General features: G+C 45.4%; 3 protein-coding genes across 3 annotated transcripts in view; all 3 read right to left on the bottom strand.

The window, feature by feature from the left end:
* Window positions 1–661: 661 nt before the first annotated feature.
* On the bottom strand, window positions 662–7,100 carry SRM (spermidine synthase). The gene is made up of 8 exons (XM_082493374.1): window positions 6,869–7,100; window positions 6,589–6,709; window positions 6,192–6,284; window positions 4,839–4,992; window positions 3,922–4,005; window positions 3,448–3,593; window positions 2,406–2,528; window positions 662–1,815 (listed from the first exon to the last, which is right to left on the bottom strand). Exons 1-8 carry the CDS (start codon window positions 7,012–7,014, stop codon window positions 1,798–1,800), a joined length of 885 nt encoding a protein of 294 aa, XP_082349500.1. The 5' UTR covers window positions 7,015–7,100; the 3' UTR covers window positions 662–1,797.
* A 1,999-nt stretch (window positions 7,101–9,099) lies between these two features.
* EXOSC10 (exosome component 10) lies at window positions 9,100–24,256 on the bottom strand (the record flags this gene model as incomplete). The annotated part of the gene is made up of 25 exons (XM_082493354.1): window positions 9,100–9,273; window positions 9,853–9,926; window positions 11,193–11,254; window positions 11,733–11,901; window positions 12,454–12,527; window positions 12,765–12,852; window positions 13,347–13,421; window positions 14,076–14,171; window positions 14,475–14,596; window positions 14,751–14,829; window positions 15,381–15,431; window positions 16,091–16,202; window positions 16,889–16,939; window positions 17,250–17,398; window positions 18,035–18,191; window positions 18,803–18,993; window positions 19,323–19,466; window positions 19,900–20,010; window positions 20,154–20,229; window positions 20,522–20,633; window positions 21,398–21,563; window positions 21,974–22,078; window positions 22,582–22,705; window positions 23,152–23,288; window positions 24,098–24,256. 25 exons carry the CDS (start codon window positions 24,254–24,256, stop codon window positions 9,243–9,245), a joined length of 2,715 nt encoding a protein of 904 aa, XP_082349480.1. The 3' UTR covers window positions 9,100–9,242.
* Window positions 24,257–24,984: 728 nt separating this feature from the next.
* The window catches only part of MTOR (mechanistic target of rapamycin kinase), a 61,245-nt gene continuing 58,389 nt past the window's right edge, over window positions 24,985–27,840 (bottom strand). Inside the window, exons 50-53 of the mRNA XM_082493629.1 lie at window positions 27,596–27,676; window positions 27,268–27,348; window positions 26,519–26,624; window positions 24,985–25,962 (exon numbers count right to left, since the gene is read on the bottom strand). Of these exons, the coding sequence (XP_082349755.1) occupies window positions 25,947–25,962; window positions 26,519–26,624; window positions 27,268–27,348; window positions 27,596–27,676 (284 nt within the window). The 3' untranslated portion in view covers window positions 24,985–25,946. The remainder of the gene's footprint in view (window positions 25,963–26,518; window positions 26,625–27,267; window positions 27,349–27,595; window positions 27,677–27,840) is intronic.

Here is a 27,840-nt window from a genome sequence, read left to right as displayed (position 1 = left end):
AGGCACAGAGTGCCTGCATGACCTATGCTGTTTGTAGGGTTCAAAATTATGGCAAAGCTCAACCCCATCCTTTGCAAAAGTCTGCTCCTTCTGGTTTTCTCTTATCAAGCCAAAAAGCCTCCCTCAGAAGGAGCTTTTTTGTCTTCTCCTGATGCCACCTAGTGACTGTTCCCAGCCCGTTCAGCCTGAGCTCAGTACTTGGTTCGGGCCCTTGGAGCCAGTAAGCCACGGCAATTTTTGCAGAGGAAAGGATGGTGCAACTGAGTGGGGCCAGTGATTGACAGGAATTACGTGATGCTAGCAGGGAAATGGAGAGCTAGAAAACAGCTTGGAAAGTTGTACCAGAGGCAGCATTTGGACTAGAGAATAGCTTGGATAGAAGGTACTGACTTCTACAGCATAGAGGATGACAGAAGCCGGAGCTATTAGGCAGTCAGGTTATAATACAAAACATGCAATGGGATCACTCTCCGGAGCTTATTTTTGATGGTAACTTGTTATCCCTAGAGACAAGGAAGAGAGGAAGTCAGACCAACTACAGCACGACCCTGGATGTCTTCTGACAAGCACAGCAAACTTTCAGGATCTCTGTTTCTACCCCCACACTCTCCCCAAAGAAGCACAGCGACCCACACTGATATCACCTTAACCAGAGCCGAGTATTTAATTGATTGCAAGGGAGTGATAACTGCACAGTGGTTGTGCTGGGAAGATACCCACTGCACAGTGGTGGTACGGAGTCTTTAAAACAAAAGTAAAGAAGTGGAGGCAGATCCATCTCACCAAGTACAACGGAAAACAACTTATGCATCTGGGGATTCTGGGGGCAGCATTAGAAATAATAATGCTTCCTAAGGACTAGCAAGTACCCAGGCCTGAGGCATCTCAGCATGACTGAGATGAGATTTGTCAGCACAACCGACTCCCCAACATCAGTACTTAACAGCAGGCAATGGATTTAAGGTTTGTTTTTTATATATATATTTATATTTATATATATAAAGCGCCTATCACCATATTGATAAACATTCTTTGGAAACACTCTGATGGCAGAGGTAAGAACAGGCGTCAGCCCATTGGTACCTCAGCACTTCTGTTACCAACCAATTTAAAAAAAAAAAAAAAGCCACAAGACTTTGCTGCCAGCCTGCCTGGCTGGTGTTTAATACTGCTACTCCATCAGGGTTGGAGGGAGACCTATTGTGAATGGCAACAGTTTGCACTGTGACTTCTCCAGCTGTGCTGCAGAACAGTGCATGTGTCGCAGAAGGGCAGTGGGACATGAAGGCTCAGACCCGTTACCAGTCAAAACGTCTCAGCAGCTGGGAGCTCCTATTAGGAGAGAGCAAGCTAACTTTGCGCACAAAGCTCTCGCTCTCTGTGCTTAAGGCTGAGTCAGTGACCCTTCTGGACTCTTCCCAGGCTTCAGAAGATCACCAGACAGAAATACGTGTCAGTTATAAATATATCATGTCAGTTGCAGAGGGCAGAGGTGGGCACAGGGAGGGGAGAATTTAGAATGGGTACAGGGAGGAGAGAAAGGAAAAAGACATCTTACGTTTCCAGCACTGGAAAGAACAGTTTTGACCTCACGCAATAAGTCACTGGACCTTTTCAATAGTCTTATCTGGCTTATGCCCCATCATCTTTAACACATCATCAAAGGGAATGTTGGCTGGCAAAGGGTTAAACAATCCCACACAGTGGAGAGCAAATCTGTAGTCTGCTGGGAAGGTCCCCACCACATCACTGATGATCTCAGGGTCCAACTTGAAGGAAGGAAGCAGCTTCTCAGTCTCACACATCGCTCAGGGCCTGGAGACAGCCAAAGACAAAAAAGCATCAGGATGGACCTGCAGCAGCTTTACCAGTCCTCAACAGAAATATGGCTCTGAAACACAACCATGGCATTTGCCTTCATCCCTAGGACACTCCGAGGAATTTTTTTTCTGGAACCTGCAGTTGCAACCCAGTTAGGAGATGACGGAATGATGCAGAAATACAGACTATCCTTCAACAAGGCAGACTGAACTATGCTGCAGCATCTTTTCTTTACCCTCTGGTTTGCGCTAGAAACCACAACCACATTTTGTCTACGACTTTTGGAGCTTTCCAATGGGAAGCACCAGTTCTGCAGGGTCTTGGGCTTAGTTTTGGTAGGTGAAGTAGGAGTGATCTGCCATCAAGGCATGGGACATCACCCCAAAGAACAGTTCCAAACTGAACTCCTGTCTTCCCAGACTGACTCATACTCTGCTATGTCATACAAAATGCTGTCCTGCTCTGACTTGCCCACAGAAGCCTTTAGGGCTGCAAGAAATCCTCAGTCCTGTATACTCCCACTTCTGCTGAAGAAAAGTCATACCTCGTCCTTGATGGAGGAATAGCCGTGCAGCCTTGCTTACCTTCCGTGCAAACTCTGGCAGAATGAAAGCTGCCCGATGAATGTCAGAGTTGTAGTATTTCAGACTCCTCTCCTCTACTTGTTGCTGTGAGAGCTGCTGCACAGGCTCCCGGAAATTTGTGTTCTGCAATAAAAAAGCCAGGTAGCTCTGTAGCGTTTGGGTAATGAGCAAAAGGCTGTGTGACAGGCATCCTGATTCGTGGCAGAGAACCAAGAGGATTCACAGGAAAACAGATGACTTTCTGTTCTACTATGAGGTCAAAGGTTCTGCGCAGCTCCAGCCCCGAGGGCTGGAGTTTACACTGTGTACCTCATGTGACTAGCCCTTATTCACAGATGTCAGTGTATGAGGTCAGACTGCGTGTGAGCCATGTGCCAGATGAAGCTGTCAGATTGTGCCTGAGCATCGAAGAAGCAAGGCTTTTGCTCTTTGGAGCAGAATCCACATCTGCGTTAAGTCAGGCACAGCACATGCTGCCAGCACCCCAAATAAATCAAACACAGCAGCAGCGCTGCTGGCTCCCTAAACCAGTGTGACAGTTGCATCAGAGTTGCTGTAATGCAGCAGATTGGGAAGAGAGCAGACCTCAGAGATCTGACACAGAGGTACCAGCGCACATCCTAACACTGACTCTCACTTGGTGGCCTCTGTACAAGCAGATTACCAGTCACAAGCTGATTCTTATCAAGCAGGTGCCCACTTCATAACAGCCAGCATCAATAAGCCAAAGCCTTAATAGGCTCTGGAAACTGGTAGTGGCTTCCTCCCTTCCAAATTCAGTTGTACTAGACAGAAAACCATGTCATTGTCTAAGGCAACTGGTTACATTACTGGCCAATTCTACACTTCATTCAGCACTGAGCAAGCTGCGCTGCAGCTCTGGGGCCCTGAGCTGGTGGAGTTGGGCCCCAGCATGAGTCTCGAGGCCCCACAACTGGGAGAGCTCTGTGCCACAGCTCAGGCTCTGTAAGGGACAGCCTGAGGCAGGCTCTGCAGGTGCTTTAGGGAGTGGAAAAGGGCACTTCAGGTGCCTGAAACTAACCGGGTTCTTGCTGCAGAGCATGAAGCCAATCTGCCCGCTGGGATATGTGGGGATGGTGCAATAGGCGTATTCCACAACAGGGAACAGAGACTTGCAGAACTGACGCATCTCCTTAATGAGATCCAGGTGCAGCCACTGGCACTCACCTACAGGGAGAAAGGAAGACAGGATGCAAGGTGAGAGCTGCCCCTCTTCTCTGCACAGGCCTGTGCCAGGTTAACAGTGTTTCCAAGTCCAAACCTGCTCTACTCTGAGCAGCTCACATGGTGAGATAAGACCCTTAAACCAGTTTTACTAAGTGCAGTCCAGCAGTTAACGAGCTGATGTATACAGATCAAAACCGTTCCTGTACCTGGGAGCTGAAATAGATTTCACTCCCTGTGTCACGTCTCCCAAGAAGAGAGTCCTCTTTGTGCCTCACACTTTGCATGCAATGATCTGGCATCAGCCTCTGCCCAGAGACAGCATCCTCACCTTGGCAGCAAAGAATCCCATCTTCTCGGAGGGCTGTCTTCATCAGCTGGTAGTAAGATTCTTTGAATAAGCTTTCTGCAGGACCTGTGAGAAAAGTGAGTAAAGAGATGTGTCTAGAGAGAGGCTAAGACGGTGGGCTTGAGAGTTTTCCGAATGCCCAGGCTGCACAGGGACTGCGCTGGAAAAAAAGAGACTTCAAATGGCTTTTCAGTGATCAGAGCAAAAATGTTTTGACCCTGGGTGAACCCCAGCCTGCACCTACCACAGCAGAACCATCAGGATTTTAGCTTTGCTCAATAGCAAGCCCAGGACCTTTATCAAAGAAAGTCCTAGCAGCTGCCTCTTGCTTCAGCAAGCATTTTTTAAACTGAACTCCTGCTCTAAACTGCCTTTTAAAGATGCCTCTCTCTCTGTTGACTATAGCAAGAGTGAAGGTGACTCAGGCACTCATTGTTAGGTCCCTAAAATGAGGCGCCATAACTACATTTGGTTCCTCTTCTACTTCAGTTTTCCCCTTCAGAAATACAGCAACCTCACTACAGCCATCTTTAGGCTAGGTAGCTACACATTCAGTGTGTGAGCCACTGCTTCATTAGTGGACACATGTGCAAAGCTGTCTTTGCCAGCATGGTGCTGTATCCCCCACGGGATTGCTGGACTCAAGGATCAACTCTGCCAGAAGTAATAGCTGCTGGAGTTGAACTTTGAGGAGAGAAACGTGACAGCCGGCTTGAAGACTTGCCAATACAATTTTCTGGTCTTCATCCTTCCCTTTCTCAACCAAAAGGACCAAGTCAGTGACAATCTTTTCACCTGAAAGAAGCCTTGGCAGGCTGGCATTACTTCCAAGAGGGAGGCAGACGACAAAAGGAGGAGAAGTATGGAAAGCAGTACCCTTTTATAGCCAGAATTCTTACCCATGGGGTCAGACGAGTCCGTGATAATCACATCAAAGGCTTCTTGATTTTGTTTCATGAACTCAAAACCATCTCCCACATGCAAGGTGAGCTTAGCGCTGGAGTACCCCACTGCCATCCCTGGGAGGTATTTCTTAGATACCTGGATCACATCCTGCAACAGAGAGAGCACAAGTGGGTCAGTGGGGGCTACAAGGAGCTACTTCTCAGGCTACTGTGCAACTGCAGCTGAAAGAACAGCACAATGAGTCATTTCCTTCCATGCCTTCAGCACAAATCCAACTCGCTAGCTAGATCCTCAAGAGCTGTCAGCATCTTCAGCCAACACTCAGCCCTTTCCTATGGCCTCAGGGTTCAGTGACACTGTTGGTCTGTCCTTGCCAAACTCAACAAGAAGAACTTGAAGCTTCAAAAGCTCCCCAAGGAACTAAGAGAATACGATTACGGATCTGACTTCTCTGTGCTCCTTTTCCCTGCAGACACCACTTGCAGAGGTGATCTCAGCCAAAGACTTTTTTTTTCTTCCTAAATAAAACCATGCCAGCAGGTTTCTGGATGCAAGATAAGAAATATCCCCACCTCTGCTCTATATTTTATTAATCTCCCTATAAGATACAGTTTTCTCTCTAAAATGGTTAGACAGCCGCTGCTCTAGGCCCAGCAATTGTATTGAACACTACCAGCTTCTCACAGCTGGCAGGGACAAAAAAATATGCTGGTGTCAGGCAGTGCTTGTTCAAAACCAGGCACATATGCCTACTTAGCTTGGCAGCCTGTGTACACAATCTCATAGAGTAGCGTTTCCCATTCCTAATACAGCCTCGCTTTGAGGAGACAGCAAAACTTTCTAAGAAAGTAAAATATCCACACAAACTGACCGAGAGAAGGAGGACCAGCCCATCTATCACGGAAACAAATACCCCCTGCTTATTTCCTGCTTTCAGTCGCAGGAGACTGCTTAACAAAGCCACCATCCTCCTCTGGCAGGAACAGCGCTCTGTTCTGCATTGGGGGGAAACCAGCACCTTCACAAAGCCAGAGCTCTCCTCCTCCTCCTCCTGATCCCATGCTTGGCCCACGCTGGCCTGGAAGGGCCCTATCCTACGTGTGTGAAAGGAATCACATGAAAGAGGCAGCCAGCTGCCACGTAGATGACTCGTAAGGCAAAGAGGTGGCGCTGTCAGTGTCACGCCAGCAGAACCAGCAGCAAATGCACTCGCTGCTGACAAGGGACAGCAGGTGAAGCAGCAGCTCCCGTGGATGCTGTGAAGTAGGGGCTGCTTTTGGTTGGGCAGCCTGCCTGTCTGACCAAAGCCCCGGGGCACTTCCACACAGCTGGGGACCCCAACGCACCTCATCGATTTCACACTGCACCACGGACTCCACGGTCGGGTGTTTCACCACCTCACGCAGCACTCCCCCATCGCCGCCACCGATGATCAGCACCTGGGAGAGGAGAGGGCAGAAAACCGGCCATCAGCGGGGTCGGCTCATGGGGGGAACTTTGACGGCGAGGCCTAAAGAGCCCTCCGGGCTCGTCCTGCCCCGGCACTCGGCGATGTATTCCGGCGGCCCACGAGGGCTCTGTCAAGCGCCGAGGTGCGCCAGGAGCGACGGCCCACGCCAGCCTCTTGCCGCGGCAGCCCTGCAGGGGCCGGCTGGGAGGCCGGGGGCCGGTCTGCGGGCCCCGGGGTCGGCTCACGGGCCTCGGCTGGGGAAGACCCCGCGGAGGGGGCCGGGGACGACTCACCTTGCGGGGGTCGGGGTGGCTGCAGAGGGGCAGGTTGGCGATCATTTCCTGGTAGGAGAACTCGTCCCGCTCCGTGCACTGGATCACCCCGTCCAGGACCAGGACGTTGCCGTAGGTGGTGCTGGGCAGAGCGGGGAAGCGGGGTTGGAGCCGGCCCGGGCCCGGGCCCGCGCTCCCCCGCCCCCTCCCAGCGCCGCCAGGACCCGCCGCATGGCGCTGGGCGCCGCTTTCCCTCCACCACCGCCGCCTCCCCGGGCCGACCTCCCCGTCCGCGCCGCACCTGCGGAAGACGAGTATCTCCTGGTAGCGGGAGCGCTGGTGGTGCAGGAGCTCCTCCACCTGCAGCGACATGGCCTGTCCCGGCCACAACCGGCACGTCTCTCGGAACCAGCCCTCGCGGATCAGCCCCGCCGCTCCCCGCTCCATCCCGGCCCGGCCCGGCCCGGCCACCCCCGGGCACCTGCGCCGCCGCCGCCTGACCCCGCCGGCGCGGGAGCCTGAGCTGAGGGGACCCGCGCACCGCACCGCCCCTCCGGCCGCCAGCGCGCGCGCCGCCGCGCCCCCATTGGCGGAACCGCGTGGCCGCCGCGTCGCCATTGGCCCGAGGCGGCGGTGACGTCGGTGCCAGCAGGGTAGGCCGGCCGGCCGCCCCGGGGCCACGTGGGGCGGTGCGCCCGCTGCGGAGCCGCCCCCGACACGGCGGGGAAAGGGCGCGTCACCACCGCCCCCCCCCCCCCGCTTCCTTTTTTTTTTTGGGGGGGGGGGGGGCAATCGCGTTTGGATGTTCTGAAAGCACATTCCGTTCTGCCCTGGCGCGCACCCGGAAGCGTTACAAAAGGTGCTACAAGGAGCAGGCGGGGGAGACCCCCCCCAAGGTTACAGCGGGAGCTCCCCACGCACGTCACGCAAAGAGCCGCAACAACCGCAGTCTCAGATCGCGGAATTCCGGGGCTACAACTCCGTCCGATCCGTAGGTGAATAAAGCATCCAGGGATGTGCCCGTCGCTTCCATTAAAGGCATTTTTAAAGCCCACGGCAGTAAAGCCTCAGCTTATTAAGGGAAAGCAGAAACGGACTAAAATTACGATCATCCTTGAAATGTCACCTTGCACAGAATTTTAAGTAGAGGACTTAACGAAACTACAGAAATTTTAATGTCTCCACAGCCAATGGGGCTTTCAGGAGGAGTTACTCGTCCTTCAAGTCACAGAAATACCTGAAGCAGTAAAGCTGACAAGAAGGGGAACTGGCAGCCCCTGCAAACACACTTAAGAGACAATTGCTATTTAACCGCCTCTTTTCAAAAACATTCCCCAATATTCTGCCATGCAAGCAGATTTTATGAGCAGAAAGGGACTCTGTTCTACCATTACAAGGTGCTCGGTCAGCACTGCTCGCACTAAGATACCTAAGAAGGAAAAGCCCTTCTCTGTTCCTTCCATTACCTACTCCCCAGAAATACGTGAAAAGACTGAAAACAAACAAACAAGCAAAATCCCAAACCTCCTCACAGTCTTTGTAAAATAAAGCCCTCGGATTAGGGATGCAGAAGGAAGTTTTTACTGCTACCCACTCAGTCCTTGCACCTAGAGAGAAAGAAATTCTGTCATTGCCAAACAGGTGAGTATGAAATGGAAAATCCTTAGAAAAGGAAATCACAGGGCAAAGACAATGGGAAAGGGAGCAAGAGCCATGGGTCAGCACAGCCACCAGTAATCCAGGAGGCACGTCTGCCACTGATTTAGTGTGGCTTCAAGCAAAGTCCTGTCAGCCCTACCCTTCCATACTCCCCACTGTTAATGCTGCTTACCTCTCTCACAGCAGTGTTACAGCCTCGTTGCCAGCACTTAGCGTAAGCTCTGCCATCAATCCATCACTCTCTCTACAAAGGCTTCAGGGTAACTCACTGTGGGTATTTAAAGCTATGAAACGTTAGCATAGCTGTACGGAGATTCAGCTGCAGCACAGAACCTCACTGCCTTTCCCTGACCCAGTATTGCACTCTGTGCTTTTACCTTCTACCTAATACTGTTGCTTTCACTCTGCAACTTTGGGGCGAAACCACTGGTCTCTGATCCAAAAAGTACCCTAACTCTTTTTTCTCGTGAAAATCTTCGCTTAAAAATACACCAAACACTGCTAGGTAAACACACTCAGTTTTCGTATTACCTTGTCTTGGAAGACATGAGCTGTGCAGTCCAATTCGTAAGCAAGGTCTAACATAAGAGACAGTCTGTCCTTATTTCCTCCTCCGGACTGCTGGGGTTTCAGTCACATCTACTCAATCTCTCTATTATTTTTGTGCTGGCTTTAGAGATGCCAAGAGGTTCCTCTCATACTCCACTGACATGCTGGTTCTGGACTTCAAGCAACTCCAAGAAGTGACAAGTTAATTGTGTTTGAGGACACAGGATAAACTTTCAAAATTAGAAAAAAAACAACATTGCGAGTATAATTAGAAAAAACCCAATGTGAATATAATAAAAGTGAAATCAATTAAGATGCTTTTCCTTTTGGAAAAAAAGGATTTTAATGGGTTTAAAAACTTTTCTGTACAAAAACTGCTCAATGACTGGTATTTGCCTTCCCATGGTGACAATACTTCTGACTATTGTTCCATTCAGCAGCAACTCCTGCAGGTCCTGCAACAAGGACTATCTCTTTGGCCAGTGGTGCCTGGAACCCCTGCAAAAGACAGTTACAGACAGACTTTAACTCTTGCTCTAAATGCACTCAAGACTGAAAACCTAGGTTGACAGGTTACAATGATTCTACTGAGAAAGCATCATGGTGCAGACAGAACCCTTCTCCCTCTAATGCTGCCCATATGTAGTGCTGCTCTTTTATGGCTAAATAATACACAAGGATCAAGCCTCGTACGTTACACATCAAATATCTATTCAGAACAAGAATGTTAATATTTGGCAGTACTATTATTTATCTTCCTCCTAAGCTAGGCAAATGTTCTCCCCACCTCTACCCATCTTTTTGGCCAAGAAAGCAACTCCCACATCTATTAACACAAACTTTTACCTCAGCATTTCAAACCTTCCAGCCAGAATTGTCTTTGATTGCATTAATCCTGACTAAGCTTTTTTTTTTTTTTCCTTTTTCCTTTAAACTGACGTCAAACTGTGACGCAACCTCTTCCCATTAAACATGTGCTTATGCTCCTACAGCAACAGAGGACAATAGCTACACTTTGCCCATAGCTGCAGGGCACAGGCGTGAAAACGCTCAGACGAGAGCAGGCTCACAACACACCTCTCAGCTTTGCCCGCCAGGTAGGACATGCTTCGGTTTCCAGACTGTTGAAGTTTGTTAGCCCCAGCAAATTTCTGCACAGAAGAAAAAAAAAAAACAAAACAAAACACACCACCACCACAGTGAGGTACCTGCCAAATACAGTACATTCCATGACATTCACGTGCTGTCAGGTCCCTCCAACTTTAAGGAACACTGCTCATTTAGACCGTGAGCTTTGTTTTAGGACTTTATATGCATGTGCACTGAAAGCATCTGTGTAAGTGCTGTTCTACTGGTCTAACCTTGACATGTGAGGCACAATACCCCACTGACAACAAATCTTACTCCTCTAGACAGAAAGATCTGTACAGGTTGTCCCAAATTCACCCATTGATTTCTTTTTTTCCTCCTGAAACATGTTTTAACTGACACAGCAAAAGGACTGCACAGGAAACAGTTTCCCCCACTATCAGGCATAAACTTGTTCAGCTTCTAAAATATGATTTTTAATGAATATTTAAGATGCCTGGTACCATTTGCCCTCCAGTTAAACATGCAGGAAGGCAGCATGCACAGCAGAGAGGCTGAAATGCAAGAAATGAGCTTCAGAACTTAAAATTAAAACTCAAGCACCCAATGAGTTCATGCATGGGCACCCTATTACTTCATGCCCAAATGCCCACTGACGTCACACATCAGCACCCAAACACTCCACACCTGAGGAGGAGCAGGGTATACATGCAGGGTATACACGGCAGCTTTCAGGCAACCCAGGTCTGCAGCGGTGACACAAGGTGAGGGGACACAACAACACAGGAACTGCCCTGTGCTGGTCACAGGTTTCCCTAAGTACATGTTTGACTGTCTGTTTTCTTTCTTCTCTTCAATCTCTCAATGTCAATTAGCAATAAATTAAATATAATTTCTCTGAGCTGAGACTGTTTTCCCAACGACAGTACTTGTTGGAGAATGTGGGCAACACGCAGACCTGCCATGGCCTGAAATAACCAGACTGACTTTGAGGTTTTTGAGAGTGCCTTGAATTTGGTATCAGGAATTTGTGGTGGTGTGCTGTGGTCTAAGTGTCGTGCCTGTGATATATGGGGATGTAGGTGTGAACAATGTATGAAGAGGTGGGAAACAACATGAGAGTCTGAGGGGCCCCAAGAGAGCTTTTCCTGAATGGGAAGAGGCTATAATACAAAGTATGAGCTCGTGATTGAAAGCTGCACCTCAGTACCAAGTGCTGTTAGGGAACATTCTGCAGATCCAGCGTCATCTGCCTTTCCCAGTGATCCTCCAGCTGAGTACATGCTATCACCAACATTTCTTTTCCTTCTTTCATGACATACCCATACCTTGCCTGCGTAAGCTTGCTTGGCAGGATCAAATTGTGGCAACTGCTTCGTTTTACTGCTCCCTAAGGGAGAGAGGAGAGAAGCTATCACTAAAATTTTCCAGAAAGAACAGTACATTCCACGGTGTTCCTCTGATGATAAGGAGGTTTCACTGCTGTCTCCCACATGCTAAAAACCAGAACAGTCTCTTAAGGGCAGGAGACACTTTTCAATAGATGCTTATTACAAAGGAGTCAAATCTCCTTTGCCTCCTAGCTCCTGGGGTCCAATTAAACAGATGACTTTCTCAACAGAGAAAAGAAGCAAAATCCGAATCAACAATTGGCTGATGGTTTCAGGATTTTGTTTCCACATCAGAAAAGGGATGCTGAACTGTACATTCCCCAACTTAATTTCTTTTAGTATTTCCCCACTGAAAGGTAAGTGCATTGTAACAGTTTGTACTGTCTTGGCACCTACATTCATGCACAGCCTTCTCAGGGCTCGGCTGGCAACATTTTCCACTGCCTGCAGCACTCTCACAAGAGATCCAGATCTTACCCGCAAACACTTTGAAGTTGGACTTGCTGTAATCAAAGGGGGTAAACTGCTTCGGTGCTTCCAACTCCTCTGGTTGCTGGGAGGCTTTTGGCCGTTTCTTTTCTTGTTTTGGCAACTCTGTTCCCGTTTCACTCATGACCCTCTCCCTCTTCTTATTAGCTTGTTCCTGCTGTGAAAGCAACCCACAGAATAGAAACAAGGACAAGTTCAGGAGAGGAGAATGAAACATCTCTGTGTAGGCATGAACACCAGCATGAAGATGAACTGCCCAACGGACCTAGGCCCCAGTGACAGCCCCTGTGCCAATAACAGTGTGGGGAGAAAGCACTGTGCTCTTCTTTGGGTCTAAACTGCCTTTTTTCTTTTTTCCCCCCTCATAACAGGGACTTTTCATATGAAAAGCCAAGTTGGCTTTTCAAAGGATACGAGAGGCTGAGATCTGCTCTGGCCCCACAGGTGGGTTTGTGGGAATCTAGGCAAGCAAGGAACAGCAAGGTGCAGCAGTGGAAAACATTCCCTACTGAAGATATGGAGGGATGCCAAGATTTGCACAGCACAGTTGCTAGGGGCCTGTTGCTACACACAGAGCAGAACCATAGAACCGCTATCAGAAGACTGTCATTCAGGTATTTCAGAGTTATAGGGCTCAGGGTTTCACCCTGAATTGTGTTATAAAGCTCAAAAGAGGCAAAGGCTGTAAGTGGGGAATTCAGTGACATACCATAGCTTGCTGACGAACAGACACAATATTTTCTGTTGCCTCTTTATATACCTTCTGTGCCTGGTCACGAGCAGCTATGAAAGCAACAAACATTACTGTAAAAATCAGGAATAAGTTACACAGGAGCTTAGAAAAAGCAAGCAAATCAGCTTGTAGCAAGTCTTAAACTAAACAGAGTACAATCTTTGTTGAACAACCTCATCCATCAGGAAATCCATCATCTAAGGTTTTCTTTTAACTGGGAAACAACCTATGTGTGTTGGGAAAAAGCGTGCTAGCCAACGCATTAAGGAAGGGAAGAATGGCTGTACCTGACTGCTGGGCTGCTTTCTTTTTCATTTCATCCTTGGACTCCTTCTGTGCTTGTGTCTGACTCATCAACTTCCATCGATTGCTGATCTGCAATGAAAAAAAATTTCCTGGTTTCCTGGGAACACTTTCTTTGATGTTTTATGGCAAAAAGGAGTTTATAAACTTGCTACCACATGCTGGTCTTCATTAACAGTACAAAAGATCAAATTGGATTGTAAAAGAGATTAAGATCTGCTGCACCAGGTAAAGTAAAACCATGTGCTTTAAAAGTTCTGAGCTACAAACAAGCCATGAGAACAAAGGCAGACATAGACTTCAGTAGTAGTTCATAGCTTTGACAAACAGGGACATACAGTGGAATGTCTCCAATCCCTGATTCTTCCAAGGATCGAATGCTACTGAAACAATGAACTACAGATTCAGAAACATGTCAAGTTTCTCAAAACTTGTATTCTTTTTCTAAGGAGATTCTAAGGAGAAAAAAAAAAAAAATCTTATATTGCTGAGATTCCCAAGGCAAAATAATCTACTTATTTGTTTCTTTTATACCACTTGGCAGGAAATTTTAGCACGAGACTTACTTCATAAATTTTTGATGACGGGTCAAACTTTGCAGATTGTGAGACATAGGCAGGATTCTGTTCTGAAGGTAGGTACTGTGGAGAGGAAAAAACATTTTGCTTTAAATATAACATATGACATTTAGCTCATTGCTAAAATTCTATTTAAAGTGTTCCAAATCAACAAGTTCATATTTGAGAAATGTTCCACAGACAGATCACCTTTTGGAAAAAGAAAAGTTACCATAGCTATGTCCAAGAGAAATGTTAAAGAAAAAACACACGAAAAAACCCTGAAAAACCAACCCCCAACCACACACCAGAAAAAGTTGTATTGATATTATTTCCTAGTAATTTGCAACTCCAAATCTCTAGCAAAGCATTCTATTGTTCTTCTGATTCATTAGAAGAGTAAAATCAGCTCACTTACTCTAGCCATAAAGTAGAGATGAAAATGCGATGCAAATTAAAAAACCCTCAAACTTGATTAAAAAAAAAAAACAAACAAACAGTGAGATGTCTGTTTACTATGTAGAAAGACATATATCTAACAGGCATTTCAATGTGTTTTGAAAACAAGTCCACACGTGCGTGCTTTGCAAGAAGGACAATCTCTCTTGATTCCATTAAGAGCGCAGCAGCTGAAGCTATATCAAGCTCTTTCAGATATGCCTAGAAAAACAGCTCAGGGCATCCTCTGCACTAGGCAGTTTATGAGTCCCACTACAAACATGTATTGGGAGCTTTTACCATTCTAAATGGATTTTCAAAGGACTCCATTATACGCTGAGCTTTCTGCTGTGCAATGGTTAAAGCCTTCTCATTTCCTTCATCTTCATCACATTCCTAAAAAAAAAAAAAGAAAAAAGGAAGAAATATTAACATTAATAATTGCTGTTTCATGCATGCTATTTCTCACTCTATCCGAAACTCCACCGATGGCAGTAACCCTCCAGAAAGATGTAATTAACTTGCCGGCCTCCTAACCTATATGCCTTGGTTATGCCATATGTTTGACAGGAAGCCTGTATCATTTCCATGTATGTCCCACCTTACTATTTCTTGCAACACTTTCACACAGTTTTATCAGATTATTAAGTATGTTGTCTAATACTTAAATACTGACATTATTACAAACATGTTGCTTACACTGAATATGGTGACAGTGGCAGTAGCAACAAGACATGTTGACTCTGGCTGAACATCCTGAATATTCGTTGTCTTCTCACTGTCTGAAAAGAGACAACCGTGTTCCAAAATTGGTGCAGGCTCTGCATGAAAAGGAGACAAAATTTTTATTAGATATTTTACTGCTCTTTTGTGTAATGAGATTTCACTGAAAGTTTCTTCAGGGCTGCTTACTTCCCCATGTCAAAGCCACATCATGTCATTATTAGCACAGTCTTTAGGTTAAATCCAAATTACCCAAGGCAGAGTTGTTCTGAAAATCAGCCATAGGAATGCGGGAACTGTCATGCGGTCCAAAGAGGGTATTCTCCAGCTTCTGCAGAGAGATTCAAATTACAAACACCATTAATACACTACTCTATGAATCTATATATGTTTTCACATATTGCAGAGATGCACTAATGAAAATACAAATAAAAGTGTGAAATTCAGAGACTGAATATTCTTAATATAGCTCACCTGCCAGAACACATTGCATCTGGCATCAAAACGATATCAGTGCAAATACCCACTGGCTCATGGAGATACCTTACTTCATACACAAGAGGAGAGTAAATGAGTCAGCCTTAGAAACTCATCTGAAACTTCTGTTCTTACAGATCAGTCAATATAGACTACCACACATGAAACTGCCCAGCAGCCAGTGTTTGCTGATGAAGCCTTAAGTGCTGCTATTATGGTGCTTTGTAAAATACCAATTTACAGCTGGTAATATTATGAGCCTAGCACAGAAAAGTAACACTAAGCTAAAGCAGACAGCTGCCAAATGGATGACAATAAACAATTTACTAGAAGCTAAATTTTTGCTACCTTTGTTTCTGAGTTAAGGCTTAAGAAATTAGGTAACAAATATTAGGTAAACAGTACCTCGGGGTTGGATAGAGGTGCTCTCTTCTTGACTGCCACAGCAATCTCCGACTAGAATGGGAGAGAAAGATAAGTCAGTTAAATGCACCTGCCCTATTTCTTCTAGGTTGGCCTCCTTTATCAATGTTTTCAACACATTTATTACAAGCTAGCAGGTTAATAAAATTACATTTTTTCTTCTCCTGTAGTGGATACATTGAAACACCTCACACAAAAAGGACATGTTCATGTTCACAATTGGTTTTGTTTCACTAAAGGAGGAAGACTGTATTAATATCAACATGCTAACAATACATATTTTAACTAACGAACCTCTTACACCTAGGGTTTTTTTGCTTCACCACAGCTGAAAACGATTTATGAATCCATTTACATGGCAAACAAATTCCACAAGGTCCAGCTGTTCCTCACACAGGCAAACACGATGTGCAACGTATGACAGAGAACTGCACCCTGTTCAAGCAGCATCTGTTCTTTTACTGCTGTAATCCTCCAGCAAACCACACTGTGTGTAAGTCAGTACACAGCAGACAATAGACAGGCAAGAAGAAGTTGCAATATATCTTTCTGGTCTACTACAGAACACTATATTCACAGTGTTCGAAGAGCAAACTTTAGCATACACATCATCACAGGTCACCATTTAGCCCCAGTCCCTGGCTTATGGAAAGCAAGTGATGAGTCTCTCGTGTGGTAACAGCTACTCCTACCTTGAGAAGAGGCATCTCCCGGGCCTGCTGAATGAGAAGATGCAATTCATTAATCTGCTGGCGAACTAGTGGTGGGATTGGATTACAGCAAGCAATGATGCCCTGGGGTTCTCTAAAGAGAGATGAGAAAAATTCAGTGCGCTATATTTATGGCTGATATGTTCGGCATTTGCATTCACAAGACATGCAACCAGACATTACTACAGTCCTGACTGTAACAGAATAAGACAAGTCAGATTAATCTGTTAGAGTTTACTCTCTGTGATGAAAAATTCTCCTGTACCAGGTTTGTGCAGATAAGGAGGAACTGTTAATTCAGCTCTCCTCTCACTTTTCTTTTCTGTGGTCTGTCTATCTGTCGCCATCTTCATTTTGTTCCTTGTTCAGTATTCATCTATGGAAGTTGAGCCCAGCAGTGGACTTGCGTTTAAAGATGTTAGATGATGAGTGTGAAGTGTTCGACAAAAATGTTGTATAAATAGGGTGTTTTAAGGGGTCTGCCCCTTGCCCCCGCCCAATTTAGGAACTCATTCCTCTCTTGCTCTGTAATACTGTAGGAATCGCAGGGGGGGATGTGTTTTATTAGTGGAATAAAATCAGAGAGAGAGATATCACAGAAGAAGTTTGGAGCCTTCTGAAAGAGCATTGCTATTTATTTCTTTTCCAAACTGAAGAACTATAGAGAAAAGCAGTACTAAGAGCTGGAAGAAAGGGACTGACTGCAGAAGTAATTACACAAAAAACAACTTGCCCGATATTAAAATCAAATGAGACTCCTCAAGGGTGAACAAAACTTACTTGGGCAGCTCCTCTGATATCTTCAATAGCATATGATTTGGTAGCACATATCTACAACACAAAGAGGCAGTGTGAATGTAAGAGAATGTAAAAAACTCTTAAAAATACATTCAGAGTGCACAAGTCTGCCCCAATTACAAGGTCTGAAAAGATGAAATTGGTTAAAAAGCAGTTAAGTAGGGCTGATACAGATACCTGCAATAACTTACTGCTAACATACCAGGACTTCAAAAGCAGCCTGAGGTAGGCCACTAATTTCTGCAGGTAAGAAAGTGGTTCCACCTTGGGGCGGAGGGAAGGGGCACAATCCAAGAGACTCACTGAAGTATTAAGTCAGTGGCTGTAACAAAAGACTTCCTACCCTGTACTCTCATCCTCTTGACGCGCCATCTTGTCCCTCCATGCAAACAGCAACCTAAATGCTGCCAGCTGCTGTGTGTTGAGATGTTTTTTCTGCCTCCTGTAGAGCTCAAGGTAGGATTCATCTGAAAAGAGGGGCTTGATGTATTTCTGGACAGAAAAAACGAAACACTCATCATCAGTATCAGATTTGTGTTTTCCAGTTTGCCTTGCTTCACCGAGACAGGCAGAATCTCACACAGACATAAAGGAGAATGAATAAACTCAGGTACAATGTGTCTTGGAGCTTTCACCCTAACTGCTGGTAGGACCCTATTCCTGAGAAACATGTATCTCATCCATTTTTAGCGGAAAACCACCCTCACCAACTCCAGGAGCAGCTTTAGACATAGAACATCTTCAAGCTTTACTACATTAGACAAGCCTTACTTTCATAGATAGTATTTTCCACAGGCACAATATAATTATCTCATAGGCTTTGAACTTCTAGGAACATCCAGTAGAACTGGAAATGTAATACCTTTCTTAGGAAAGACACACCTAAAAGCATCAGGAGGCCAAGGAGTGACAGCATGCAAAAAATAGCAAGAGGGCATCTGAATCCAAGGATTTTAGCTAGTGAAACAAGTGACCGCACACAACCGGCTCACAGTTTATGAGCTGTTTTCAGATGCAAACAGAGGAAAAACACCTATGTCTATGCAACAGATGTAGAATAGGCAAAGAAGTTTCTGTCCTATTAGGTCCATACTCTGATCCAGGTAATGCAATCAGGTGAAGCTTTACCTTCAGGCAGATGTCCTTGCTGCGTTGCCACACAACCTGCAGCTGATTGGGCTGCTCATTCCCTCTCTCCCACAGCGCCTCCCTCACTTTATCATAGATGTAGAGCAAGTAGTGAGTGTCATCACGGGCATACCGAATCATTTCTTCTGGCAAAGGGCTAGAAAAAGAGCCAAAATTACACTAATAATACATTTAGTTCAGAGCAGTAACATGCTCTCCACTCTCCAATCAGATGGCATTTTGTTCGCATGCCGGAGAGCAGGATTGCCATGCAGCTATGGCACTAGAGTCAGATGGCAGAACTACTTGCCATGGTATTTGTCGTAACTCTTCTCTCTCTGCAGAGCCTACACAAAGTAGGCCTGGGATCTCTGTGGTGTGCAGGGTCCATCTGCTGAGCCAAGCTCATTGCTCCAGCAGCATGCTGCTCTTCCTAGTGCAGATGACTGAGTGTTTTTGTGGGGGCTCTAGAGGAGCAAATACTAACTTTCTTCATAAAAATACTGTAGTGGTTAAGCACCGTTCCTAAGAATTGAGCTTCCAGGAGCTTTTCTTTACTTAATCTTCCCTGATCTTCCTCAAAGACCTCATTTTTTAAAGAAACTTGGGCAAACGTAAAGCACAGCCTGGTAAATGCTGTACTCGTTCATTTTGAGACTAACCTACAAATATGGGGCTTGCAACTAGAAACATGCTCCTGCTCTAACAATACAAACAAGGATAAGTGCTACCTTGGAGCTCCAGCCCATTTAAGGGGTCAGTTTTTACCGTATCCTCCAGTCAGCCAGCTGGTACTGCTTGTCAGCATCTATGTTGCAATACAGCTTTAGCAAGTGGTCCAAAGAATGCCTGCCAAGATTGAGGAGACGAGCAGCTTGGTGAGTATCAAACATGTTCACCAAGTACAGACCAAAGTCTTTTTGCAGCCATTCCACATCTGAATCAGCACCATGAAGGACCTTGAAAAGCAAAACAAATTGAGAATGATATGAAGAACATTTCTACTCCAGGCTGGCAGTGCTATGGTTTCACATTCATGTGCCTAGGACTGGATTTCTCCTCTCTTTGTCCTTCACTGTTAAATGCAGAACTACTAAGTGAGTGGAATTGGCAAGTAAATCCCCACTTACTTGAAGGAAACAGGCACATGAACAAATTACAATGAAAGGAGAACCAAGTGACCAAAACAGAGCACACAGCATGCTTTTAACTATAATAAAGCTTAAACTAAGGAAAAGAAAAAAAAAAAAGGAATTGTGCTCGTCAACTGGTGAATTTGGCAGCTGACCTTCACAATTGCAGGGTCTGTGAAGGTCTCATTGAGAATGTTCATGTCGCTGCGCAATTCCAGTGTATCAATAATGAAGTCTTCTGTTCGGGTGGAAATCTGCATCAGACATGTCAAGCCCAGGAAGCTCCTGTAGGAATGGTGCTGAAAAACATGGAAGAGAGGTGTAAGCTAGGATCCATTACAGAAGTAATACTATAAACCAAACAGCACTCCAAATGAAGGAAGAAAAAGTAACAGAGGACTTCTTAAAGAAAAAGACAATTGGATGAGCAAGGCTTTCTCTTTGTAGTCACTAACATGACACAAAAATACATGGGATGAACTGAATGAAGATCAAATTCAGTATGAAGCATGCAGCCGGTACTACCATTGGAAAACCTATAATATTGACACAGTTTAATTCAACCTTCTAGATAATATCTGACAGGTCAGGGTCATGAACTGTCCTTTCACGTCAGAAAGTACAAAAAGCAGGAGAAAGGGAAGACTACAAAACAGATCAGAAGAATATAATGGTCTCCTAGGTACTAAAAGTATGCATGTAACTTTTAAACAGAAAAGGCAATTAGATTACCTCTAAGTCCAGGGCAAATTCTTTACAGTTCATAAGCTTTTCATTTAGTTCTACCAGCTCATCCAGTGTGGTGATAAAATGACAGGGTGTTTCCTTGATGGGCCTGTACATCTGGCAGAGCAAATTATTAGACACGGTATGTTCTCTGTCAATTCCCTCCCCTGACCTCCTCCCTCAATTCTGAAATTCGTCGAGTATGGCTGGCTGTAAACTTACTGCATCTGCATTAAGTTGAAATTAATGTGGGCACCAACCTGGGGTTCTGGTTTCTTGAGAACTTCATCTGGTGGAGAAAAATGCTCCAGTTCATACTGGTAAGGGTGAGCAAACCTGTGGAAATTAGGAAGATGGGCACAGACTAAGTTTTGGTCATCTTTATGAAGCCAGAGCACAGAGACTTTGAGAGCTATGGCAGTTTCCCTATTGAGTAGAAATTTTGTCTCTTATTAAGCATAGGTTTAAAATAACTGCAGATGTCTAAGGCAAATCACACGCAACATAGTGTGTGGACACAAACACATGCACAGCTGTTACACATGAATAGCATCAGCACAATGGGACCATACAAGTGCATGTTCACCAACGCTACTCCAAGAACCTTGCTGTCAGTTTAATTTCTTACATGTCTTGCTCAGTTTGCTGTGTCCTCTGCTGGTGTATGAAGTCTGCCAAAGCAGCTGGTACATCCAAGTCTTCAGGCCGCTCCTTTCGTTCCCGTCCACTTTTTGTGAGGGCTGAACAACCAATATGGAACAACTGGACTGGGTCCCACACATAACATGTTCCCAGCCTACTACTCTATCCCTCCACCCACCACAAGATCCTATTAAAATCATAAATCTTCACAGTTTAGACCTGCAGCTTTTGCTGTCAGCAAAATTTCTGTCTGCACCTCTAATGGCAATTCAGTTACTAGATTTCACCAGGCTGTTGTTAAGCAAGACCCAAGATGGTTCTGCTCAAAATCTTGGAAGGAGATTGAAAAATCTTCAGAAAAATCTTTCAATCTTTCCCAGTTACTAAAAGTACAACCGTGTCAGTGCAGACTAAGGATGAATCATCATCAGCATGTTGCCGAGACAGGATGTTATGCTGGTGGCTTTGATAAAGCACCCAAAGCAAAGGTATGTCTAACCATACACCTGCCGCTCCTAAATAATTAGAAAGAAGTATCTGTAAAGCCAACTAGACTAGTCACGACCAATTCTGGTGCCAGAGTGACTCTCATCACGCACGTTCAATGGTGGTAAAGAGAAGCAGCAGAGTATCTGCTTGTAACAGATTATTTACTGTATACCAACAAGAAGAGACTGTATGCTGACCTACCCTTACATTGCACATATGTAAACAACAGCGTCACAGAGCTTGCTACACCTAAATGGTCAACATCATCTGCTGTTACTTGTTTTTACAGTCAATGATTTCTCCTCTAGACTGTGAGGACAGATCTGTGTCAAATACTCTCAAGAGGTTACCCAACAAAAAATAAAGTCCTTACCTTCAGGCAAAGGTTTCAAAGCATTTGGCTTGATAAAAAGTTTAGGTACAAACGGAGTGTTGGAATTGTCAATCTTTTCACGAAACTTAAGCTGTGGTCGAGAGATATTCTTGGCATGAAGCAGTCGGAAGGTTTCAGATTGAGTTCTCTTGTGAGATTCTCCTGCCTATTTAAAAAAAGGTAAACCACAGGTAAAACTCACAGGATTTAACTGATTTTCAGTTTCTTTTACTCAGCCTGACCCAATATTCAGAGGAATAAAGTTATATCCCAAACTCAAAATTCTTTTGCAGTGAGTCCAGCACCCAAGACTGAAAGCTCACTGAATCAGGATCCTAAATTCATACGAATAAGAAGAAAGGCTGTTGGGTACATGAAACTGAAATCGCAATGGAAAGCACACAGAATCCAAAATCAAGTTTGAATAAACAGGAAAAGAAAAAAAGAGGGAGGGAGTTGGGACATGTACAAAACTTTGTCAGAACAGCTAACTACTCAAATCAATTGGAAAATCATTAGTGCCAATGCTGGGAAAAAAGCTAAGGTAACACAGCAAACTGAGCACAGAGGCCTCACCTTGCGGTTCCAGCTGGAAATGATCGTCTGTGGGGGCTGTAACCCAGCAGGGAGGACTGGTTGCTGGTTTTTGTTCACTCCTGCTGCTTCATCCAATAAAATACCCTAAATTCCAGAAAAGTGAGGTGAAAACCAAACACCTGTTAAATTACCATGCTCAGCCACTCTAGTCAGACTGAATAAAGAAAGTCACACAGGTGGATACCTCCACAGCCATTTCCCCTGAATTCTGTGCAACACGAGACAGACAAATGTAGGAAGGAGTATGCTGAATATCAGGGGTAGGAACAGTTTCCTCAGAGAGGCGGCTCTACAAATTTACAGATTTGTTCTCAGGTTGTGAAGTTCTTCTGCCAAAGTGTGTTTAGTTTCCTCACAAGTCACATATTACCTTCCTTCCCTTTGGGCCATAACCCCCCTGCCTTAGCTGCTGTGACCACCAGTCTACCACATGGAGATGTTTTTAAAATAAAAAGGGACACCATCAGATTGAGGACACACTAAACATAACTGTAAAAGCACTACCACTCAAATTCCTGCAATGAAAAAAAAAAACTTGAGGCAACTGAACAGTTTATAAGAACAACATCCAGAAATAATTTGCTTACCACTCTTTCAAGAATGACGTCATTGGAGTCAACCAGCATATCAAATTTATCATCCAGCTCTGTCACTTTGCTGCGATCTTTCATGTAGCTACGGCAGCCGTGGTATTGCATCACCTTGCTCATGCTTGCAGAAGAACAGTACAGCTATTAGCAATTTGAAAGCAGGCATGCTGAACACTAAACCGTTCCATTCTCTTCAACTCTCTACATCTTCAAAGTTTGAAAATCAAATGCGGTACCTATAGGTAACATCACCTTAGCAGTAAACAGAAGAAACATCTATAGAGTATTAACTGGTAGCATTGATTTCTTATGAACCATGTGACTTTTTAAATAGCCTAATGTGTTTTATATCAGCTTCTGCTTTCTGCTCAGCTCTTTATCCGATTCATTATGAAAAGCCCTCTTTAAACTTGTTACTTAAACTGTCAAGTGCTAGAAAGTAGCTAAAATTATGTACGTTGAAATAAAACATCTTTTATCTACAGAAAGTTTGGAGTCTCCAAAGAAGGGTGCTACCTTCTGTTTTGGATTGGAAGCAACAGCCCAGAGACACAAATGCATCCTTACCAGTGAAGGAGACGGTCACCCTGTGCTTCACAGTACGCCCGGAAGCCAGGGAAGCTTCGGTAGAAGTCGTACTCATCACCAGGCTGAGGAAGCCCATTAGACGCCTTTGTTGCAGCTACCACTGTGCCAAGAGCATACTGTGCAAGAATACCACGTTATTAACGGTTTTTCAGTATTTTGTTCCTCCATTTACCCAGGATACTACACGGTAGAAACACATTTTGCCTAGCTTGTTTGAATTGTGTGGTTCTAGTATATAACATCATGGGGCCTTTTAACATGAATAAGTTTACAGTCATTTAGTTCTAAGGAGACCTTCACACTGATGAAAGTCCAACAACAAGACTTAAAACTCAGTCTAGTATTTAAGGTCTGAAAGGAAGCTTGTTAATTCAGCATGAACGCAAATAATGACTTTATTATTTTAACATAAAAACCACCCTGCAACGCTTCCTGCTTGAGAACCGGCAGTGTTCCCTCTCTTGGAAGAAGTAGCAGCGTGCACAGGCGAAACACAACGAAGCTGATGCTGAGATCTGTAATCCGAGGGCAATGCCCATCGCCAGGTGTCCACCAACGGCCCTCACCAGGGTCCTCAGTCCTCTACAGTTCACGGACTTGCGTGGGGGAGGCGGCAAACCCCCCCCGCCCCCCCAGCACAGTGACGCTGGGCTCACACCACCGCGCTCAGCACACCGGACCCGAGCCCCGGGCGGCCACAGGCCCCAAGGCGCTGCCCTGCTCCCCGGCACCCTCCCTGCCCCGGCCGACGGGGAGCTCCCACCGGGGGGACTCCTCACGGGTGACAGCTCCCTCAGCGGGGGTCCCCAGGCCGCCCCCACAGACAAGAACTACAGCTCCCGGCATGCCCCGGGCCGCGCAGGGCACGCCGGGAGCGGTAGTGCACGGCGCCCGCCCCGCTCCCCCGGGCCCCGCCGCCCCGCACCTTGACGAAGGCGTCGGCGTCGTCGAAGCCAGGCAAAGCCGCCGCCGCGCTGCCCCTCTCCGCCTCCGCGGGAGGCTCCCCCGCTCCGCCGCCCCCTTCCTGCCCGGCGGGGCTCTCCGCTGCCGCGCTGCCGCTCCCCCCACCGACGGCGGCCGCCATGTTGCCCCCGCAGCCACGCGACGCTCAGGCGCTCTCGCGAGAACGCGGCGGTCGAGGGGCGGGGACCGACGGAGGGACGCGTGCGCATGAGGAGCGAGCGGCAGGGCTGCCCTCTAGCGCCCCCAGGCGGCGTGGCGGAACAACCTCCCGGCTGGGAAGACGGGGTGTCCCCGAGGTGGGGGGCGCTGAGGGGCAGCCCTCGGGCTGGAAAGTGGGGAAGCCCGGCCCTCTTCCCCGACGAGCACCCACTCTGCCCACCCAGCAGGGCCAGGGGACGGGACATTGCCACACAAAGCCCCCGACCGCCACTGCCCCTTCCCCATTTTTGGGGTGCAGCACGGGCCCAAGGGCTGGGGGAGCCCTGGCCGGGACAGCGACGCACCCCACGCTGTCCCTCGAGATGCGGGAGGGCCCCGAGGACCAAGAAAGCTGATGCTCTTACCGCATGGATGACATTCATCTGCTGGAAACGAAAATTTAGGGGTTGTATGGTCAGGTTTCTGTTCTACAAGTGACAGACACCATTCAGTCCCGGTAACTCTGCCTCCCGCTGCTATCAAAAGGGAACTTTAGCCAACCACCTGAACTGATGCAGAAAAAGACAAGTCAAATCCATGGCAACTGGCAACTTTAAAAAAAAAAAAAAATAAAAAAAATCTTAATCTGCTTCCCTGTCTCTTCCTAAGAAGTACTTGGGAATAAACAAGAACACATTCAAAACGTTTACATTTTGGTGTAATTTATTGGCACAAAAATATTCAAATACAACATGGCATCTAAACATGGCTACTCTGTTGTATTTTGTGCATTGCTTTTAATATGTTTAATTCATAAATCATAACTTTATCTTCACCCTCATGTTTTGTAACCATTATTTTCTGTTTCAAGTTATGACCAGTTCTCCCCACATCTGCCAAGTACTAACTTCCCCCTAGTTATTTCCCAATACTTCTTTTTAATCCAGACACCGCGGGAAGCTCCCAAGTGGTATTTCATTTGTACCCTGCATCCAGTTTGCCACCAATCAACCTGCATAGAGGCGCTGGGCTTTGCTCAGCTCCAGGTCTTCAATTCTTGGATCTGCCCCGACATCCTGATCTATGCCGAAGCATGACTCCTGCACTAGTGTAACGAGCACACATACAGTTTCCAATTCTGGGGCAAGAATCAAGTTTGAAAACAAGGTAACAGTATGAAACAAAGGTAAAATTCTCCTTCTCTTCGCTTTCTTTCCAGTTATCCAGCTCACCCCCAAACCTAAATGAAGCCTCCTGCATAAGCGCATTGAGCTCACTGCAGCCACACCACAGGACTGACCAGGGCAATAATTAATCTGCAAATGACTTAGTTACATTGCAAAGTAAGTCAAAACCCGTATATAGTTATTTTCAATGGATCACCAGTTCCTCAAAGACCAAGTGGAACCATAGACATCTGTGGTACAATCAGTCTTCACTGTCCTGGAAACCCAAATCAAGTGTTGTGTTTCAGACAGCTTGTGTTTTTCCAACAGCAGCTATACATTGGCTTAAACCAACTTTTAATATACAATAACTCTTTTCATTTACATTTCAAAATATTTGACAAAGGCTGTATTTCAGTCCAACGTTCAGTTTGTGTTTGTAGAAGAGCAAGTTTGGAGTGCAAAAGCCTCCAGAATAAAAGGCTGTGGATACTTTGGAATCTTCTGTTACCAGAAAGGACACCTAAAGAAAACAAAGACATTGTAGTAACTCTGACTTGCATATAGTTTCACAAAGGCAACATTGAGAAGGACTGAGATTCCATACTAACTAGGCACCATTTTAGTACAGGAAAAGTTGACAGTGATTCCCAAGCTTCTTTCCAGCTAACTAATGTTTAAAAATGTTAAAAAGGTCTATTTCCTTAATCATAGTCCAAAGAGCTAACTCTCAAAATGACAGTAAATCATCTTTTTTTTTTTTTTTTTCTTTAGAACACGTGGTTCTTCACTGTAACTGAAAGCAGTGACCACCACATGCCGTGTTTCAAACACTTTAAATGTTCAGGCTGACTGCAGTTTAAGTGTTCTAAAATCCCTGTCACTACTTACAACAGCAGCTTTCCGACAGAGGACTGGGTGGGATCGCTGTCACAGGCTTGCAAAATTCACCAGAGCAGATGCAACATGTGGTAAAGCTCCCACATATATTAACTACCCAAGTGACCTTTTCCTTACCCGTTCTCTGCTCAGATTATTCAGAGAAGAATTTTGCCAGGTTAGCTGAACAACAAACTCACCATCCAATGTAGCACTGGCACAGATTCTCGTGAGAAGTAGCTTGCTTAATGAGCAATTCTACTTGTGTGGGTACATCAAGAGTTTCGTCATGAGAGAAGTCTCGACCTTTGAAATTAAAGGATGAAAAAAACCCCATAAATGGAAGTCACAAATCATACAACAACTTGCGTCTGGGTGGCAAGTTAAGGACTGATAGGACTTTAAGCTACCTTTCCCTTACAGTATACAAAATGCTAAATTTTGCAAACATGGAGAACCTCTAAAGGCATACAGAGCCCAGAACTTCATTTTCCCTATTATTCCGAGTTCTTCCTTTTATCTGCTCCAAATAGTGGATAAACCAACAATAGATAGCTTTCCAGTAGCTGGAATCCTGGTCCTAATCCCTTCAAATACATTATTTGGCAGGTGGGGAGTAGTTTCTTACAAAATTTAAGAGCATAAAATTTCGCAACTAAATGCTGCTAATTATAAAGCAAGGATGGTAGAAATTCAGCTTCCACCCACAAGCTAAGATATGCAAAATATGAAGTCTGTTTAGTTACAAACACCTCTGTACTTTTCAAATCGGGCTCTTTTGTATCTAATTGCAGGCACCAGTACTTCGGTGTTAGACAAAAAGGCCTTATCCACTTTTTCAGAGTATGTAAAATTCAAGGATTAACACAAAATACAGATACTAAAAGTAGTGCTGATCCATCTCATCATATTTTATGTTTATCTTTTATAAACATAAAAACATGCTCACCAGTGAGCTTATCTCGAACCCTGTTGATGATTTGAATTGCCTTCTTATTTAGAGCTTCTGGCTTCACTAGACCATCTCCTACTAAAAGACAGAAGTAGGAAAGAGAATTAGGACTTCATCTGAACAATAAAAGCATTTGTACCGCTGTTACATCTGGGCTATTCCCAAATACCACAAATACCATTTTCAGAGGTAATTATATTCCTCATTTATGCTGACAAGGAACTGTATCTGTCCCATCCCATCTCATGTAATTGTATCTGGATCATGACTAAATTTTCTGATCTAAGAATAATTCCTGCATCAGTATAGAAACAATGAAACTTACTGAAGGAATGGATGGATTCAGGCACTGTGGTCCCAGTTTTCTTATGGGCTGTCTCACCCAATTCCACACTGTCCAACATTTCTATTGCAAAAAACATAAAAGCATAAATGTGAAGCTGAAAAGCAGATAAAATAATATTCTTCTGGAAACATTAACAAAATTGTTAATCAGCTCATTTGAAAAGCATATTTGACTGTGACCAAATGTACCACACATCTCTATCACTAATGGAAGCATATCACAGG

The sequence above is a fragment of the Vanellus vanellus genome (assembly GCF_965231255.1).
Source record: "Vanellus vanellus genome assembly, chromosome: 20".
NCBI lineage: Eukaryota > Metazoa > Chordata > Aves > Charadriiformes > Charadriidae > Vanellus > Vanellus vanellus.
Note: the sequence above shows the minus strand (reverse complement) of the source record. Positions and strands in the feature narration are given on the sequence as shown.

Coding starts and splice junctions, on each gene's coding strand:
- SRM (XM_082493374.1), bottom strand. CDS start 7,014: ATGGAGCGGGGAGCGGCGGGGCTGATCCGCGAGGGCTGGTTCCGAGAG. Junction 4,993..6,191: donor TGCAGTGTGAAATCGATGAG/GTGCGTTGGGGT, acceptor TCTCTGTTGCAG/GATGTGATCCAGGTATCTAA. Junction 4,006..4,838: donor GGACTCGTCTGACCCCATGG/GTAAGAATTCTG, acceptor CTTTTCTCACAG/GTCCTGCAGAAAGCTTATTC.